This window comes from Nicotiana tabacum, chromosome 17 (assembly GCF_000715075.1).
Source record: "Nicotiana tabacum cultivar K326 chromosome 17, ASM71507v2, whole genome shotgun sequence".
Taxonomy (NCBI): domain Eukaryota; kingdom Viridiplantae; phylum Streptophyta; class Magnoliopsida; order Solanales; family Solanaceae; genus Nicotiana; species Nicotiana tabacum.
In genome coordinates, this window is record NC_134096.1 from 106497224 (window position 1) to 106517433 (window position 20210).

Consider the following 20210-nt stretch of genomic DNA (forward strand, 5'->3'; position numbering starts at 1 on the left):
AGATAATATTTAAAATTATATAAAGTAAGTTAATCATGTTACCTCGGAGGTTACAAATATTGAAGATCATGAACAACAAGTACAAAGAGGGTTGGACAGTTCAGAAGCTAAAGCAATTAAATAAAACAATATTTCGTCGAAAGTCGACAAGTTGAAAATGTTATAACATGTACCTTTGGGGTGAGACTAGGGTGATTAACATGATAAGGAGATTATGTTATGATTTATATTAGTCGTATGATATCCGTGTGTTATGTTTTGAAGTCAAGCGAGTTGTGGAACAAAAGTCGATGAAAGTCATCACAAGTTACATTCATAAGTTTTACTGAAACTTTGGGTCAAATGTAACTGCGATTTTCTCCCAATATACTTAGAGTTATGGGGTGTTCCACCCATCAAATTAAAGATCTATGAGTCTATTTTCCAACGCATTAAACCGTTTGTCAATATGACATTGGAGTAGAAAGATATGGGCATTTGTGCGATACTGCGCAAGCTGCTAGGTGACAAGTAGGTGTGTCACCTACTTGCTTAAATGAAAGCCCAAAAATGGGCCATTTCGGGTCGTACAAAGAGGCCTTTTAAGGGCCTATTTTCTTCATATATTAGACTTAAAATAGAGCATAATAACCAGACATAAGCTCTGCAAAGAATCCTCCCAAAAAATTTCCCACAAACCCTAATTGATTTTCTCTCCCTTTCAAGTTCCAATTGGAGGTAAAACCTAGAGTTTGAAGAACCAAGATAAGAGCTGAGTTATCCAACAAATAAGGTGAGTTTACTTCTCTCTTTCATCCAATTTTTCTTCTGTAAATTCATGGTAAGTCGTTCTATACTTGTAAGAACTCACGGGACGGTGATCGGAAGCCGTGAGTTCGAGTTATTCACTTGTAGCGGACTATTTTGTGGACTATTTTGTGTTGCTGTTGGGCTGCGTGTTTTACTACTATTTTATGGAGTTTTGGAGGAGGAAGGGGGTTTATAAACACCATATAAATATAGGGTGGTTGGCTGGTCGTTCGTCATAATATTTTCGGGTCGTTTGACACTACTATGGTGGTCGTTTTGTGTACGAAGAGATTGGGGTGTGTTGGGCTGTTTTGTAGTATTTGATGGTGTATATAGGGCTGGAAAATGGTGTATATATGTTGTTATTGTTCTGTTCTTGTATTGTTGGTGTTATCTTGAATTTGGAGGAAGTAAGGATTATAGGGGAGATGCTGCCCGTTTTAATATAAAATAGGTTTGTCGTTCGTTGTGCGATAGTTGTACCTTTCGTAACTTAACGATAGTATTATTATCATTCTTGTAGATTAAGGTGCGAAGAGGTGAGTTCAACTTGGTGATTGGAAAGATTGTGATAAGGTATGTTAAGGCTAAGCCTTCCTTCATTTTGGCATGATCTCGTAGCTACATGTGTTAGTAATGAGACAAAAGAGAAGTTCATATTCATGAATTTATTCACACTATTCTAGTCTCATAAGTTACAATATTATTCCTTATCGAGACTCTATATTCAATTTTAGTATTGTCTTCTTCCAGTCAAGAGAGCAGCAAGCCTATATATACAGTATTACAGTATTTTCATTACCATCGAGCTATAATCGATGGGCAGGCCCCTATTGGGCAACCTCTGATCAGATGGAAAGTTATATACCGAGCCTACTGTGGCCGAGCGCCTATGAGCGAGCCCAGCATGGTCGAGATACATAGCCTAGTATGGCCGAGCGCCTATGAGCGAGCCTACTATGGCAGAGCAGTTATATATATATACCGAGCCTTATAAGGCCGTACAATTATTTTACTTACTATATTGAAGGAGTTGAGTCAGTATCAGCAGGTAAGTATATCTCCAGATCATCTTTGACTCCCAGTTACTTCCAGTTATTATATTATCAGTTCAGTTTCGATTTTCAGTTATGTTATTGCCTTACATACTCGGTACATTATTTCGTACTGATGTCCCTTTTCCGGGGACGCTGCATTTCATGCATGCAGGTTCAGATAGACAGACGAGTAGATCTCCTCAGTAGGTGTTTCCCGAGTTCAGCCTGATCGGTAAGCTCCACGTCTTTCGGAGTTGCCAGGTCTAGAGTGTTGTGTACATCTTATGTATATCTGTATATATGTTATGGGTAGGTCGGGGCCCTGTTCCGATCATAGTATATCTATCAGTAGAGGCTTGTAGACATATCCTGTTGGTTAGTGCAGTATGTTGGGTTTGTAGGCCTGGTATGTATAATTTGGTGGTTTGTCAGCTGTAGTAGCTATGATGGCCTTTTCAGCCTAGCTTTATATTGATGTTTAGTTAGCGCTAGTTTCCATTCAGTTTTATATTTTGCTTCGCAAATTGTCTTGCAAGGTGACCCCATGGCCAAAGTATGACATTATGTGTTCAGAGTCCCTTAGTCGCAATTTGGTACGCCAAGTTAGGTGAGGCACCGGGTGCTTGTCTCGCTTCTAGGTTCGGGGCGTGACAGGTTTGTACCCCGTAGTTGTGGACTACAAGTCTACATACAACAAATTGTAAGAACAACTAACCCAAATAGCCGCTCATCTAACTACTTAAACTAAAAATAGCCGGTGGAGGTACAATATATACATAATTTATATGTATAATTGTGTATAATTAATGTATTATATGTGTATATGGCTAAAAAATGTAAACAATGAATATGACCCGAAGGGGGTCCAAAAATAATAAAGAAAACTGGTGATACTGAAGTATGGATGAAAACTTCTGAGCAGCATTTCAATGAAATGAAATGATACAAAATTGATCGGTTTTAAGACATCTCATTGTGAACTCGCGTCTTCTCAATTATTCACAAAAACAAACAAGATTACTCCTTTACCTGACAACTCCGCAGCATATTATTACGAAACAAGCTTACAACCAGCAACCAAAACATACTAAAACTTCACTAGCAGTACATGAATAGGCAAATTAATGAAACAGGTTTCTCACAAGCCCTCAGTGTAAGCGACACCAGTAGATTTCAACCATACTCCTCCTTGAATCAGCTGACTTACTGTGAATTTCGTCGCCTCTGAAGCACTTAAAACATGATAACCAGGCCACTTCACTCTCTTACTAGTTCCAGCTCCAGGTCCTTTGTTCATATACTCACCATAATATAATGTTTTCAATGCAAAATCACCATCCCATACTGACCAACCTTCTGGGTCAATATGGTCTCCAATATTGGACTGCATAAATACAGTTCGTGAGTACGCTTTCCATGGACGGCCCAAATATGTCTTAACCGACCCTTTCACTGGTGCAAGGTCTGAGCTAGCAATAATGTCACAATTTTGGATTGAAGTTCCTGTATTTTGGTTTGGATCTTCACGACCTTGAGCTGTAACCATGTTCTTTTGTCCACTCCCGGGCTTTCGTGCTGCGATTTTCGAGTTTTGGAACACAACTGCAGCATTACCAAAGATGAAATCAACAGTGCCAGCGATGTAACAATCTCTATAGAATTGACGAAGGCTGTGAGTGTAGAGGGTGTCTTGGAATGCATCTATTATGCAACGATTGATGACTGATTGATCTGCTCCTACACGAAGCGCCACTGCTTGGTGTTTTGCTGGTCCTGCCGTGTTTTGAAACTGCAGATCTTGGGCTATGAATCCATCCCCAACAGCAGCTGCATTTAAAAAGAAGTCAATAAAAGTGCAATATTATTATGTTCTGTGGATTTCAGTTTTCATAGCTTTAGCCAAAAGCTTCCAGTGACAGTTAAAGATTGCATTATAAGTTATCGCCAATTGACAAAGGCGTTCGTCCTTTGTTTTTTTGCAGACAAACCTTTTTCGCAAAAGTTGTCCAAAAGGGCTACTGAATTTCAAACTTCTTTGTTAGAATGAAACCTTTCATTATTTCAAAAGATAATTAAGCCAAAACAGTAGTGAGAAAGGAGATTTTTTTACCAACGGTTGCAGAGTTGAAGGTTGTTGCACCATCGACAACATTCAAGTTGCCAGTGATAATAGTAGTATCCATACCATCACCAACAAGCATCACATTTTTCTTCTTTTTCCCAATCTCAACATTCTCTTTGTATATTCCTTTTTTCACATATATAACATAACGAGTCTTGCCATTATCTGGAGCAGATGCAACTGCTTCCTTTACAGTCTTGAATTTTCCGCTACCATCTTTAGCCACTACAACATTGGCTGTTATGGCATTTGCAGAAAGTTGCAAAAGCCTTCTATCATTAGAAGTAACCCATGAGGGCATTCCATCAGTAACTGATGGAAGATCCATGGTATTGGATGGTGCCATTTTAACCATCAAGGCTAAGGAAGTCTTTGCCCTTGCTATCAAATCCTTCAACATGGGCTTCATAATGGACTGGGCCTGAGCATTTAGCCCATCTTTGCAAGTAACATGGTTAGTCAGAATGCTACTTAGCCATGTATGGACATCAAAATGGGCTTGGGATGATAGGTTCCCAAGTGACATCATAGAGTCCATTAATCTGTCCCTTGACAAATCCATTAACTCTAGACAATCTGCTAGAGCTGCTTGCTCCTTGTCATTATTAATCCTACTGTTCACATTTCTCACTAAATCGATCGTCTCGTGGATTTTTAACGATGATTTATGCAAAACCATCTGTAACAAATCCACTGTTTTTGAGTTCATTGAACCAGCAGGTGCAACCTCAGACATCATGGTCAAGCAAGATGGCTGATCATGGGCCTGATCACAAACATCGGCTGTCAAGGAAGTTGATGGGCTACTGCCATTGATGGCCCAGATTGAAACTAATCCAACTGAGCCCACAATAGCAGCTAAGGAGAGAAGAACATAGAGAGCTTTAGAAGGAGAGGATTTTCTTTTCGGAGTGTCTACTAACAATGGTTGAGAGGAATTAGTAGGCATGACTTAGTAACAAAGTGGAATGAGCTTGAGTTTGTTTGCTGTGAATCTTGTCATTGCAAGTGTTCTTATATATATAGACTAAAAGCAGCACCAAATGTCTATTTCATAATTATTTTTGCCTACAACTTGCAAGAAAATATACATAAAGTAGCTGGAATTCAATAAAGCAGCTTTAAATTATTTTTTATAAGGTGGGAAAGGGATTAGGATAATTACAATAATACTTTTTCTAATTAATATGCTGCACATGTAAGTCCGATATATTGGTATTTTTTTCACTAACGCTAGTTCGTGCTTTAATATGATTGAATCTATGGATTTGTTTTTTCTCCTATTGAGTACTGGGCATCTGTTAATCTATGGACGTGTAGGCAATAGGCTTACATTTTGAATGGCACACATTGCTAGTTTAAGTATTCTTCTATTGCTAAAATTGTTCAAATGTCAAGAACTCGTGGCAAGTGGTGGCAATATATAGACTCATATAGCTTTCCCCTTCAATTAAACAAAAACTTCTTACCTATGAGGTATTGAATACCTGTGAATACAGAACCAAGAGCATATTTCAGCCTTCCTTTTGTATTTATCTGGACTCATGCGATCCATTTACTAAATCTATTCTAATCTATTGCAAAGTGACCCAACTAGAGCTTCACGTTGGAAGTAAGGTGGTAGGTGAACTGCTTAGAATTTTTTTTTAATAACATTAAGTCCGATAATCAGTCTTGATTTAATAACATTAGTCCGATAACATTAAAAAATTTAATATCATTCAGCCTTCCTTTTGTTTCCTTCGATTTAATTCGAATTAAAATGTTCCAGGTTCTCGCTAATCAGATTTAATTTGATTTGACCGATACGAACAAAAAAACTAAGAATTAGCGACGGACAAATTATATAGCTAAGTAGCAAAATCCGTCGCTAATCCTACATAGCGACAATTTTGCATCAGATTGTAAAAAAATATGCTAGCTACGAGCGATTTATCTACAAATTAGCGATGGAATTTAAAATTAATTCCAAATTTTTAGTTGTTGAATTAATACGAGTTAATTTCTAAACCAATCCGTTTTATACGCGTATGAAACATAACCAGACTGTGTTATAAGTTATACATAATTAGTAATATTATTCAAATGCACTTTTAACACGGTCAAGTTCAAATTAACATGCCTGTTTACCACCATATTTGTTGACTATGAAAAAAATGGTACAAGAATATTAACAGTTAACAACTACACCTATGAACAAACAAGCCCGTAAAAGTGAAAAAATTGGTGAATATTTTCAAATAAGACATAAAATAGAAAGTGCCTTTAATTTAGCTTCTTTAAGGATGTGGCAATGTATAAAATTTTGGTGTTAATTATTAAAGTGAAGGATAATTTGGCATGTTACTTCGATCAGCTAATTATTTTCAGACCAAAAAGAGTGAGTTCAGAAAAATAAAAAACTTTTTAAATTTGTTTATTCAATGCAATTTGTCATAATAGGACTAAATCTAAAATAAAAATTATTTGAAATAAAAAGAGATTAGAAAAACAAAATATCTAGCTCGTCACAGTAGGCTATATTATATTGTCAATTGATACAAATAGGGTGCAGGGTCACAGTTAATCCTTATTTATCTATAATCTTTAGTAAAGTAATATCTAGTTATTATTATTATTCATCTATTAATCCAGTTTTAATTTTCCAGATTGGTAGGTGCCAATATGCTCATAACTTCCATATACACATAGAGATACTAAATGGATCTCATAGGCCTTTAAAATATTGAAAAGTCATTTGAAGCAATAATGGATGTATCTTTAGGTTATTAATTAATCCTATAATTTAATCTTAGAGCATTATTGCTGACGCGGTAAAGTAGCCGAATTAAGTGATTAATGAATTTATTAAAGTTCTCAGAAACTTATTAATCTGTAATAGTGTGGCATACCCTCATTTGGTCACTATGATGAAAGAGCTGGCCTTTTCTTTTCTTTTTTTCAATTTGTAAACAATAGTTTAGCTGTAAAACTAGATTGCACAATAGACTACTTAATATTTACTAATTTTATAACTTCCACTTGGATATTGTTATGTATCCTTTCTAAATAAACTAACCAGAAACCAAAAGTCCAAAACCATGGGCATCGTATAAGAAATTATTCCATGTTTAGAAAAAGCATGTTTTCTTGTCGCCGTTACTAATATAGTATGCAACATGCAAATTGCAATTACTTTTGATGAAGAAAATCTAGGCAGTATAGTTGTCCCCTGTATTAATAGTCAGTGATTGTATATTTTTTGCATAATAATGTGTAATATATATTTAATTTATATATTTTATGTAAAATCAATGTATATTTTTTATGTTTGAATAACAGCTATAATTATTTTTACATACCGTAAAATTTGTTAAAAACCTTTTATTTTTGTGGTGTACACTTTAGCCAGCAAAGTGGAATATGTAGATCTATGGGCCTCAGATTCCTTCAATCTCGAGTATCCATAAACGGATAATGTTAACATTTTACTCCATTTCGGAAATAATCGTTCGGTTTACAGTACATAGGTTAACACATTTTAAACTGAATTTAGATGTTGATTTTTGCAGTTATTTTAAAAGAGATTTACATATTTCAAATTACATAAAAACTTCTACGAATTACAGTTTTTTGGTTAAAGTTTTATTTCAATATAGCTTCTTTAGATATTGGAAGTATAAGTTTAGACTAATTTCTCACTAAATCGATCGTCTCGTGGATTTTTAACGATGATTTATGTAAAACCATCTGTAGTAAATCCACTGTTTTTGTATCCATCACACCAGTAGGTGCAACCTCAAACACCATGGCCAAGCAAGATGGCTGATCATGAGCCTGATCACAAACATGGGCTGTCAAAGAAAGAGATGGGCTGCTGCCATTGATGGCCCAGATTGAAACTAATCCAACTGAGCCCACAATAGCAACTAAGGAGAGAAGAACATATAGAGCTTTAGAAGAGGAGGATTTTGTTGTGGGAGTTTCTAACAATGGTTGAGAGGAATTAGTAGCCATGACTTAGTACAAGTGTGTAGTGAGCTTCAGTTTGATCTACGAATCATCTTCTCGCAGCCGGTGTTCTTATATAGACTAAAAAAAACCAAGAATGGCCAATGCTCGTATTATTTTAACATACAAAGAAAAAGTACTTAAATTAAAGCACAATTTAATAAAGCTACTTTAGTTTACTTTTAGGTGGTGAGGAAAGGTTCAGGTTTTTATTATTATAATAAATGTTTGACACATGTGAGTGTGAAATACGGGCAATCTGTTTTCCTAACGCTAAAGTCAGTCCTTAAATGAGTGTATGGATTGGTTTCTGTTGATCTTTTTCTTTGTCGATCTTTTTCTTTTCATGACAAAGCATGTACGTACGGTTAGTCTACAAATGAGCGCCTAGTATTCCATTTTGACAGGATGTGAATTGCTACTTGCTAGTATTAAGTGTATTTTGATGTAAGCTATATACACACAATATAATAGAAATTATTTTTTACATTATTAGTGTGATTTAACATGTAATAACATGTTACTATTATTTTTATCAAGTTATATATCGATATTTTTCATAGAGATTTTACATATATATATATATATACACACACACATACATATATATGTAGAGAGATTAAATAAGTATAGTTAAATTTGTAATATGGTTTATAGACACGTGGATTAAATTGACTTGATTAATAAAATAATACAGTGCAAAGAAAATAAAATAAAGACAAGTGAAGAAAGAACAAGCCTAGTCTTCAGACTGATCCCACTGGAACCAAGAATAATTAGCGACAATACTCGTATAAAGCTTAAAAGAGTGAGAAAATAATATTAGTCTTTGTGTAATCAGTATTTCGTATTTTTCCAATGAGTATAAATATTATTATTTATAGTTAAATTTGAGAAGACAAATCCTCAAATCATACTCTTCTTAAAGATGAATAAAAATCCCAACTAATGGCTGCATAACCTTTGAGAATAAATGATGTGATTTTCTGTAACGGCTGCTCTTTTAATGATGCACTCTCCAACCGGTGCCTTACTTTCAAATTCATTTTTCCGACTTTGATACTCTCGAAATTTACACAATATCGATCACATGTATGTATTCGGTACCAGTTATTTGTTGATTTATTTTCACCCTATTATTAGTGACGCGTGTCTGCTTGAGATATGTATACTTGGAAGCCGTAAATTTTACCGAATACAATCTACCTTACAAGTGACTTAATTTTGTAGATATAATTTTATTCTACTGTTACTACATAAAATTTGAACCCACTATATTATGTACTAGCATTTATGCAGTACTGCAGAAACTGTTCAAATAATCATAAGCACTCGGATTATGATAAAGTATCGGTGTAATGATATCAGCAGCGATATAAAACTCTATTTTTAATTATAGCTCTAAGATAAGATATCAAATAGTACCTAATTGGCCCTTAAAGCATTAGAGTCATTTGAAGCATATAGAAATGAAGAACCAGGGTCAATGTGACCATACCATCATTCACACTGTAGCCAATGTTTAAGCAATTATTCTTGATCGAAACAGATATAAACCGCGGAATCAAATAGTCAGGATCACTTGCATGTAATATAGACAACACATAATCATGGACTTTAATCAAATATAAAATCGATACTTATCTCTTGAAGCATGATCGAGATACTAAATGGATCTCATAGGCCTTTAAAATATTGAAAAGTCATTTGAAGCAATAATGGATGTATCTTTAGGTTATTAATTAATCCTATAATTTAATCTTAGAGCATTATTGCTGACGCGGTAAAGTAGCCGAATTAGGTGATTAATGAATTTATTAAAGTTCTCAGAAACTTATTAATCTGTAATAGGGTGGCATACCATCATTTGATCACTATGATGAAAGAGCTGGCCTTTTCTTTTCTTTTCTTTTTTTCAATTTGTAAACAATAGTTTAGCTGTAAAACTAGATTGCACAATAGACTACTTAATATTTACTAATTTTATAACTTCCACTTGGATATTGTTATGTATCCTTTCTAAATAAACTAACCAGAAACCAAAAGTCCAAAACCATGGGCATCGTATAAGAAATTATTCCATGTTTAGAAACAGCATGTTTTCTTGTCGCCGTTACTAATATAGTATGCAACATGCAAATTGCAATTACTTTTGATGAAGAAAATCTATGCAGTATAGTTGTCCCCTGTATTAATAGTCAGTGATTGTATATTTTTTGCATAATAATGTGTAATATACATTTAATTTACATATTTTATGTAAAATTAAAATATATATTTTATGTTTGAATAACAGCTATAATTATTTTTACATACCGTAAAATTTGTTAAAAACCTTTTATTTTTGTGGTGTACACTTTAGTACGATATATCAAAATTTTCCAAGTAAAAACATGATAATTGTTTCAACAGTAAATAGTTAGCTGGAGAGCAGCCAGCAAGGTGGAATATGTAGATCTATGGGCCTCAGATTCCTTCAATCTCGAGTATCCATAAACGGATAATGCTAACATTTTACTCCATTTCGGAAATAATCGTTCGGTTTACAGTACATAGGTTAACACATTTTAAACTGAATTTAGACGTTGCTCGATAATATGCTAGAATTACATGTAATTGGATATGTTTTACCCCTACTTTGGTGTGTTTTTATGTGTTTTGAATGTTGAAAGATGACCAATTGAGCTTAATTGTTGAAGTTAGGTGATTTGAGCAATAATGAAGCAAAAATGCAATTTTTGAAAAAAAGGAAAATCGAACCAGGCAGTGAAGTAACTTCGAAAAGCACAGGGAAAACACAGAAAAATCTGGAGAACACAACCAGCCCCTGTGCTAAGCACAGCTATAGCACAAGGGCAAATATGCTTGCGTTTTATCTTGAGGGGCAACTTAGTCAATTGGCTTAGGGACGTGATATAAGAGTTTTCAATCCTAATTGCAGCCACACACATGACCTTAGAAGGCAAGAAACACCATTGTTGAAGAAAGTTGAGCCCGAAAGATCCCAAAGTTCATTCAAGAAGATAAATCAAGAATTTTGTCTCTACTTTTCTATCTTTATTTCTATGAATATTGGTTTGACAATGATTTATGTATTTTTGAGTAGTGTTATGAGTAGCTAAACTCTTTAATATAAGGTTTGATGGAACCTATTGGAAGATGATTTTCTACTGCGTTTAATATAGATTTGCCTTTGAATTTTCTCTACTTGTTCAACTATATTTTCATTGTTGTTAATTGAAGAGCTCTCAATTAACTGGGCCTATTTAGTGTGTATATTGCTCGAGACAGAGTACACATTTAGGTAGTTGTTGAACAACACCACTCCTAACAGAGATCGATGTGGAGGGTTTAAAGGCGGGATTAGAGATAACGAAGCCTTGGTGCGATCGTAGTGAGCGGTAAATTAGTGCCAGCTAGCGTAGTTCGAGAGAATACGTCTAGTAAATTGTAGTAGTTGCTCGAGAGAGAGAGCTACGACAATCAAAGTACTCATGATTGGTAGAGAATAGTTAGGCAAATTCATAGAAAATATAGTGAAAAAGATTCCGACAATAGAGAAAATCATAACCTTAGACTCTTCCAAATCTTGTCTACAATATTTGCTTTGCTCATTATAAATTACTGCATTTTTAATTACTTTGATTTTAGTTAGTAAACTCTCAAATTGTTATATAATATTTCTGAAGGTTGATTACTTGAATTCGTGTAAAAAAAACTATTGGTTGTAATTAACACGTTATTTCCCTGTGGGATTCGACTCTGTACTTGTTAACCAGATTATATTTGCAACGACTGCTTAGTCCTCTTAGGAGGCATAGTTGGGCATCATCAAATTTTGGCGTTGTTGCCGGGGAAAGCAACAGTGTTACTAATTATAACTATAAGAATTGTTAGGATTCTTAGTTTAGTAAATTTTCTCCATTTTTATTCATTACATTAATTCTAACGTTTGTGGTCTTGTGTGTTATAGGTGTATGCCTAGACACTCTTCAAGAACTAGTGAATTGTTTGAAGCATTACCGGATCTTGAGAAAACTTTCAAGGCATTAAATCGTGCAAACAAGAAAGACAAACAACTACTTTGGATAATCAAAACAATCGAAACAATATGAATGACCCTAACAATCAGGGTGTGGCACCTCTTGTGCCAGAAGCAGCTTTGTATGATTGGGCACAACCCACAGCTGAAAATTTGGTTACTGCAATTGCAGTCCCTCAGATACAAGCGGAGTCATTTCAAATCACAAACAACATGCTACATCTACTGCAGAACAAAGGACTGTTCTCTGGGTCTCACATTGAAGATCCACAGCAGCATCTGAAAATATTTTTGTCGATTTGTGTCACGCAAAGGCAACCAAATATGACATTGGAAGCAATAAGATTGTTGTTGTTTCCATTCTCAGTGACAGGAGAAGCCCAAACATGGCTTAATTCGCTCCCCATAAATTCCATCACAACTTGGAGGAATTAGTCAAGCAGTTTTTGAATAAGTTCTATCCACCCAATAAGACCACCAAGCAGGTTGATGAGATATTGAGCTTCAGGCAGAAACCAGCTAAAATATTATAAGAAACGTGGGAGAGATTCAAAGGTATGCTGGTTAAGTGTCCACATCATGGCATTCCAGATCAGATATTGGGACACTGGTTTTACATGGGATTGGCGGACAGCTTGAAGGCCAATGTTGATGCTTCAGCAGGTGGAGCATTTTTAAGCAAGTCATTTAGAGAGTGTAAGGTCTTGCTAGATAAAATGGCTCAAAACTCAGGATGGATGACAAGAGACTCCACAATCATCCCTCTAGTTCACTCAGTAGCATTTGACCCGAACAATTCCATAGCCGAAAATATGGCCACTCTGATAATGCAAATAAGTATCCTCACCAAGAAAATTGATGAATCAGGCCAGAAGCAGGTACACATAATTGACACGACTAATGGGGGATTATGTACACCATGCATTAATCAACCATACGTGTGTTCATGGAGTGGTGAAAGTGACAACCAGGACTATCAAGAGAATATGAACTATGTGACCAACTATGGAGGTCAGAGACAAGGTGATCAGAATTGGGGGCAGCAAAATCAGCAGTATAGACCAGCACAACAACAGTACAATAACACCAACAATCCTGGAGCTATGCGACCACAGGGTCAAGTAGTACCTTACCAAAGGCAACAAGGATACAACCAGTAAAATCAGCAGCTAACTTATCAACAACCTCAACAACGGCAGATAGTGAGGCAGGATGATGGGTTATCTGAAATTAAAGGAATGTTGCAACAACTCATTGGGGCCAGCAGGAAAATAGAAGAAAAGGTCCACCAAATGCAAGAAAAGGTAGTGTCACACGACTCGGCTATCAAGGGCATTGAGATTCAACTAGGGCAGTTATCCATGGCCCTTAACAATCGTCCTTAAGGGACGTTACCTGCGAACATACATGTCAATCCAAAAGAGTAGGGCCCGAAGACTCTTATGGCAGTGAGCTTGAGAAATGGTAGAGATCTTGATTTAGAGGAATAAATTTCTCGTGAGAGCCAGTTAACTGAAACACTTGTGCCAGTGCCAATTGAGTTAGATGAGTCAACTAGGCTAACAGAAGTAAGAGTGCAACCAGCCAGAGAGGAAATAAACAAGGAAAAAGAGCTTGCGGAGGAGACTGAGAAAGTGCAAGAGAAGGTTTTAGAAAAAGTTCCTGAGCAGGATCTAACTCAAGCTACAGGAAAGAAGCGACCTCCAGCACCCTTCCCACAGACATTGGCCAAATATCAGAAGGATGAGTAGTATAAAAAGTTCATGGAAATGCTGAAGCAAATTCAGGTAAACATTCCTCTAATCAATGCTTTGAGGCAGATGCTCGGTTATGCAAAAATGATGAAAGACTTGATGTCTCGTAAGTTTGACTTCCAAGACTTGGCAACTGTCACATTGATACAGACTTGTAGTGTTGTTGTGTCTAGACCTATAGCTGAGAAGTTATCTGACCCTGGAAGCTTCACAATTCTATGCACCATAGGTAGCTATGCATTTTCCAAAGCATTGTGTGATTTGGGAGAAAATATAAATCTGATGCCATTGTCTATCTATAAAAAGTTAGGCATTGGAAGAGCAAGGCCCACATCCATATTACTGCAACTAGTTGACCGAACGGTAAAAAAGCCATCAGTTATACTTGACGGTGTACTTGTGCAAGTTGGAAAATTCGTGTTTCCAGCAGATTTTGTCATTCTGGACTGCAAGGTTGATAAGGAGATTCCCATAATTTTGGGAAGGTCATTCTTAGCCACAGGGAGAGCTCTGATTGATTGTGAAACAGGGGGAGCTGAAGATGAGGCTGAATAATGAAGAAATAACATTTAATGTGCAAAAGTCTATGCGGCGACCTAGTGAGTTTGCGAATTGCTCTTTGTTAGACACGGTGGATGTAATCATGGAGGAAGATGATGAGGCACTTAATGCAAAAGACCCTCTAACAGCCTGCCTTATGAACTTAGAAGAAGTAAATGGTAAGGACTTGGCGGAATGGGTGTTGGCTCTTCAAGGGCAAGGTACTGGAAAAGAGAGCTCGAATTCGAGCCTTTACACTTTGAAGAACGAAAGAACCCTCCAGCCAAGCCATCGATCGAAGCACCACCACAATTGGAGATGAAACCGCTACCATCTCACCTTAGGGATGCTTTCTTGGGACCTAATTCGACTTTACCCGTTATTATCTCATCTGGTTTGTTAGATGTGCAGGTAGAACAACTTTTGCAAGTGTTGATAGAATGCAAGAATGCAATTGGTTGGACCATTGCAGACATTAAGGGTATCAGCCCGGCCTTCTGTATGCATAAAACTCTATTGGAAGATGGGCACAAACCTTCCAGAGAATATCAAAGAAGGTTGAACCCTAACATGAAGGAAGTTGTAAAGAAGGATGTGATTAAGTGGTTATATGCAAGAGTTATTTTTCCCATCTCAGATAGCAACTGGGTTAGCCCAGTTCAGTGTGTGCCAAAGAAAGGTGGGATGACTATTGTGCAAAATGAGAACAATGAATTAATCTCCACAAGAATAGTCACGGGATGGCAAATTTGCATGGACTACAGAAGATTGAACAAGGCCACCCGAAAAGATCATTTCCCCTTGCCGTTCATTGATCAGATGCTAGATAGATTGGCAGGGAGGTCCCATTTTGGCTTCTTCGATGGATACTCGCGGTACAATCAGATATTAATTGCCCCAGAGGATAGAGAGAAAACATCATTCACCTGTCCATATAGAATTAAGGCTTTTCGGAGAATGCTGTTTGGCTTATGCAATGCACCCGCCACATTCCAAAGGTGCATGATGGCCATCTTCACAGAAATGGTAAAGGACATAATGGAGGTTTTCATGGATGATTTCTCAGTGGTGGGAAACTCTTTTGATGATTGCCTTAGAAATTTGAAAAGAGTACTGCAAAGATGTATGGATACTAATCTTGTGCTAAACTGGGAAAAATGCCATTTTATGGTACACGAAGGTATAGTCTTGGGACACCTAGTGTCAAGTAAGGGCATTGAGGTGGACCGTGCCAAGATTGATGCAATAGAGAAGCTGCCACCACTCACTTCCGTCAAGGCAATAAGAAGTTTCCTTGGTCACGCCGATTTTTATAGGCGGTTCATAAAAGATTTTTCCAAGATTGCTAACTCTTTGTGTAAATTGCTTGAAAAAAATCACCCTTTGTGTTTTCTGATGACTGTAGGGTAGCTTTCGAAGGATTGAAGAAGAGGCTAGTAACTGCACCTATCATAGTTGCACCCGACTGGGAGCAACCATTTGAGCTGATGTGTGATGCAAGTGATCATGCCGTGGGAGCAGTACTTGGACAGAGAAAAGATAAAATCATGCATCCAATCTATTATGAAAGTAGAACATTGAATGGCGCTCAACTGAATTACACAGTGACAGGAAAAGAGATGCTAGCAGTGGTGTTTGCATTTGACAAATTCTGGTCATACTTGATAGGCTCGAAGGTAATTGTTTATACTGACCATGTTGCTCTCAGTTACCTAATTGATAAAAAGGAAGCAAAGTCCCGCCTGATTCGATGGGTTCTACTGCAGCAAGAGTTTGACTTAGAAATTCGTGACCGAAAAGGAACGAAAAGCTAAGTTGTCGATCACTTGTCTAGGCTTGAAGGAGCTGAAACGAAGGTTGAGGTGGAAGAGATCATGGAGACTTTCTCAGACGAACATTTGTTGGCCACGAGCCTTGAGGTAGCACCATGGTATGCAGATATTGCAAACTACCTGGCAAGCGGTATTATTCCATATGACTTATCTTCTGTGCTTGTCGCATGTATTTCTGGAATGAACCATATTTGTTTCGGATTTGTATTGATAACATGATCCGGAGATGTATTCCCGAGATAGACCAAGCTTCTATTTTTGCAGGCATGTCATGCTTGGCCTTATGGAGATTATTTTGGAGGAGTAAGGACAACTGCTAAAGTTTTGGAGTCGGGCTTCTATTGGCCGACGCTGTTTAAAGATGCACACTTTTGGGTAAAAAGCTGTGATGAATGTCAAAGGACGGGGAATATTTCTCGTCGACATGAGATGCACATGAACCCAATACAAGAAGTGAAAGTATTTGATATATAGGGAATCGACTTTATGGGACCATTTGTTAGCTTATACAATAACAAGTATATACTCGTAGTAGTGGACTATGTCTCGAAATAGGTAGAAGTTGTAGCACTCCCAACAAATGATGCAAAGGGAGTTATTGGTTTTCTAAGAAAAAATATCTTCACCCGATTTGGAACTCCAAGAGCTATAATCAGTGATGGTGGAACTCATTTATGCAATAAAGCTTTTCCAAGGCTACTAGAAAAGTATGGAGTTCGCCATAAGGTTGCCACGCCTTACCACCCGCAAACGAGCGGGCAAATGGAAGTGTCCAACAGGGAAATCAAAAGCATCCGGACCAAGACAGTGAATGCGACTCAGACTGATTGGGCAAGGAAGTTGGATGATGCATTATGGGCTTTAAGTCATTATGGGCCAAGACATTAAATAAGGCGCTGCGTGGAAGGCAACCCACGACTTTAAGTCATTATTAATATTTTATTTTTTTAATTTTATTTTTGTTAGGGTAAATTAATTTTAGTTGGTTAGTTTGTTTGTTTTGTAGGATTAATACACAGTTGCAAAGTTCGTGGAGCAAATAAGGTCACCCAAGAAAGGATTAGCTCGAAAGCTTCACGAAATGTTGTAACTGTTAAAAACAATCTGTTTAACAGTGTGCTAAGAGAGTATAGCACAGGGATAGCACAACAAGGCAAAATATTATTTTCCCTTTACAGTGTGCTAAGAGAGTATAGCACAGAGACAGCACAACAAGGCAAAATATTTTTTTTTCCTTTACAGTGTGCTAAGAGAGTATAGCACAGGGATAGCACAACAAAGCAAAAATTGTTTTTCCCTTTACAGTGTGCTAAAAGAGTATAGCACAGGGATAGCACATCAGGTATGTAATTATTATTTTTTCTTTAAGTCAAAAATGCAGCCTTCTCTGAAATAATCCCTTCTCCCTAATCCCCCCCCCCCAATACGTCAAAAAGAACCCAATACATCGATACATACACCCCTTATCTCCCCGATACTCTCCCCCACTGTTGCTGCTCCGACCAGCGACCACCACCATCAGATGACCTGGTAAGTCTATCTCTCTCCGCTTCTCTTCTCTTCTCTTTCTCTCACCTCTATTTTATCTTTACCTACTCAATTCCCCTTCACACAACCTCGATGCATATGTATAGTTCAACTTGGGATTGAATTTTAATGGTGTTGTGTAATTGTCAATGACGATTCTCGTCGCTTTGAGAGGGCAGTACCCTCCATCAATTGTACAAGGTTCAAGTTCTGACTTAAGCACACCAACTATTTGATAATTTGCCTCAATAACGAAATGGTAGTTTTCGCGAAGTCTGAGTAGCGAGCCATCGTTTGGAGGTTGTTATATATTAATTGGACTGAGTGAAACTCTTTTCGGATTTTGTTGGTTTCCCACTAATGTGCCTGTATCTTTCACTCATTTGAGGTTAAGCGAAGTTTGAGTGCTCGAAGTAAATGATCGATTCATAATGCTACGACATCGCTCTGGCATGTTCATAGATTATACCGAATGTTGCAATTCCTTTGTGTGCTCACCTTGAGTTTGTTTCCTTTGGTAATATATTGTTGTCATGTATCCAAGTACTACGTGCGGAATGGGTAGGTCTGCTCGATTTTGTTTGAGGGGAAGTCTGAGTACCCATTTGATTGTCTCTGTTATTAGAATATGTGTGTGTCGGAGAAGCTACCAGGCATTATTCTACACTGCAAGCTTCGCTAAATTAAGGAAGTATGGTTACTTAATTCTTAGCTTATGGTCGTCGTAATTCTTTACTTGAATAGAGAAATGTGCGACTTTGGGAATATTCAGCTGTTAAACTCTATTTCTTACAATTTGCTAATGCAATTTAAACTTAAAAATTTAAAGTTTATATTCTCCAACAACTAAACTGTGATGACCCAAAATGTCATCTTTAAATTTAATAAGTAATTCTATGTTCTAAGAACTCGAAAAGCACCATTTACCATTTCTCGACTTGCGTGCATAGTCCGTACAATTTTCTAAAAAGTTTTTATGTGAAAAATGGATTAAAATATGAAATAGAGCTTTAAAACTTAACTGAGTTGACTTTGGTCAACACTTTTAGCAAACGAACCCGAATCATATTTTGATAATTCCGGTAGATCCGTATTGTGATTTGGGACTTGGGCGTATGCCCGGAATCGAATTCCGAGGTCCCTAGCCCGAGATATGGAATTTTGATGAAAAATTAAAAGCTTGAAAGCTTAATGATTTTTAAGAAATTACTGATGTTGGATTTATTAACCCCGGGTCCGTATTTTGATTTCAGAGCCCGGTATAGGTCCACTATAATATTTATGACTTGTCTATCGGAGTTGATTTGACGTGATTCAGACGTCCGGTTGTAAAAATATAAGTTTTAAAGGTTTTTTGAAAACTTCCTTTGATTTGGTGTCCGATTTATAGTTTTAGGTGTTATTTTTGCAATTTGATCGTGCGAGCAAGTTCGTATGATGATTTAGGACTTGGGTGTATGTTTGGTTTGGAGCCCCGAGGGCTCGGGTTGGTTTCGGGTGGTTAACGGATCATTTTTGGACTTGAGGAAACTGCAGAAACCTGCTTCTGGTTTCCTTCTTCGCGTTAGCGAAGAGCAAATTGGGGCAGGCACATTTTGTGCTTCGTATTCGTGATAGAGTGAACACGTTCGCGAAGGCTTGAGGTGCGAAGATTCGCATTCGCAATTAAAGCCTCGCGTTCGCAAAGGGAAAGGGGTTTGCCAGGACAATTGCCTTCGCGTTCGCGAAGGGCATCTCGCATTCGCGAAGGCCAAGCCAGGCAAGCTTCGCGTTTGCGAAGTAGCCCTCGCGTTTGCGAAGAGTAAAATTGGTCAGCAAGAATTTGTGCTTCGCGAACGCGAGGCACTGACCGCGTTCGCGAAGGGTAAAAGTTCTAGAAACAGAACTTAAGTTCTAGAAAATAGGACTCGTCCCATTTTCAACCCTTTTCTATTTTTGAGCTCGGGTAAGGCAACATTGGGGCGATTTTCATGGGAAGAAATTGGGGTAAGTGTTCTTTATCATATAATGATTATATTTCATGATTCCATACTCGTTTATATCATGAATCCGTGAATTTATGGAAGAAAAATCAGATTTTTCTAAAATCTTCCAAAAACAAAAAATTTAGATTTGATGGTCCATTTGACATCGAAATTTGATAAATTTTGTATGGTTGGACTCGTATCGGAACGGGTGTTCGGATTTCGTAAGTTTTTTCGAGATCTGAGACGTGGGTCCCACTATCGAATATTTTAATGAATTTCGGATTTTTATCCGGAAAATTAGTAAATTCATATGAAATTAACTCCTATGATTCGTATTGAGTATATTTAATTGTTTATGAATAGATTTGAAGCTTTTGAAGATAAATTTATAAGGAAAAGATGTGGTCGAGTAATTGATTGGAATTTGCAAAGCGAGGTAAGTGTCGTGGTTAACCTTGATTTGAGGGAATAGAACCCTTAAACTATTTGTTACGTGAAATGTATGTGAACGACGTATAGGTGAGGTGACGAGTGTCTATACGCTGTCAAATTAATTGTTTGCATAATTACTTAAAAAATCATAAATTATTTTAAATCATGAATTAATTAT

At 36.9% G+C, this 20210-nt stretch overlaps 2 protein-coding genes and 1 non-coding gene across 3 annotated transcripts; 1 reads left to right on the forward strand and 2 right to left on the reverse strand.

Moving 5' to 3' along the window:
• Positions 1-2727: 2727 nt before the first annotated feature.
• On the reverse strand, positions 2728-4949 carry LOC107766157 (pectinesterase-like). Its single transcript, XM_016584901.2, has 2 exons — positions 3937-4949; positions 2728-3653 (listed from the first exon to the last, which is right to left on the reverse strand). Exons 1-2 carry the CDS (start codon positions 4895-4897, stop codon positions 2965-2967), a joined length of 1650 nt encoding a protein of 549 aa, XP_016440387.2. The 5' UTR covers positions 4898-4949; the 3' UTR covers positions 2728-2964.
• A 7510-nt stretch (positions 4950-12459) lies between these two features.
• On the reverse strand, positions 12460-12566 carry LOC142172350 (small nucleolar RNA R71). The gene has a single exon (XR_012701711.1). It is a non-coding gene; the product is annotated as a small nucleolar RNA R71 (small nucleolar RNA).
• Positions 12567-13743: 1177 nt separating this feature from the next.
• LOC107766156 (uncharacterized) lies at positions 13744-14289 on the forward strand. The gene has a single exon (XM_016584900.1). The coding sequence runs from the start codon at positions 13744-13746 to the stop codon at positions 14287-14289; it is 546 nt and encodes a 181-aa protein (XP_016440386.1).
• The last annotated feature ends 5921 nt before the right edge of the window (positions 14290-20210 follow it).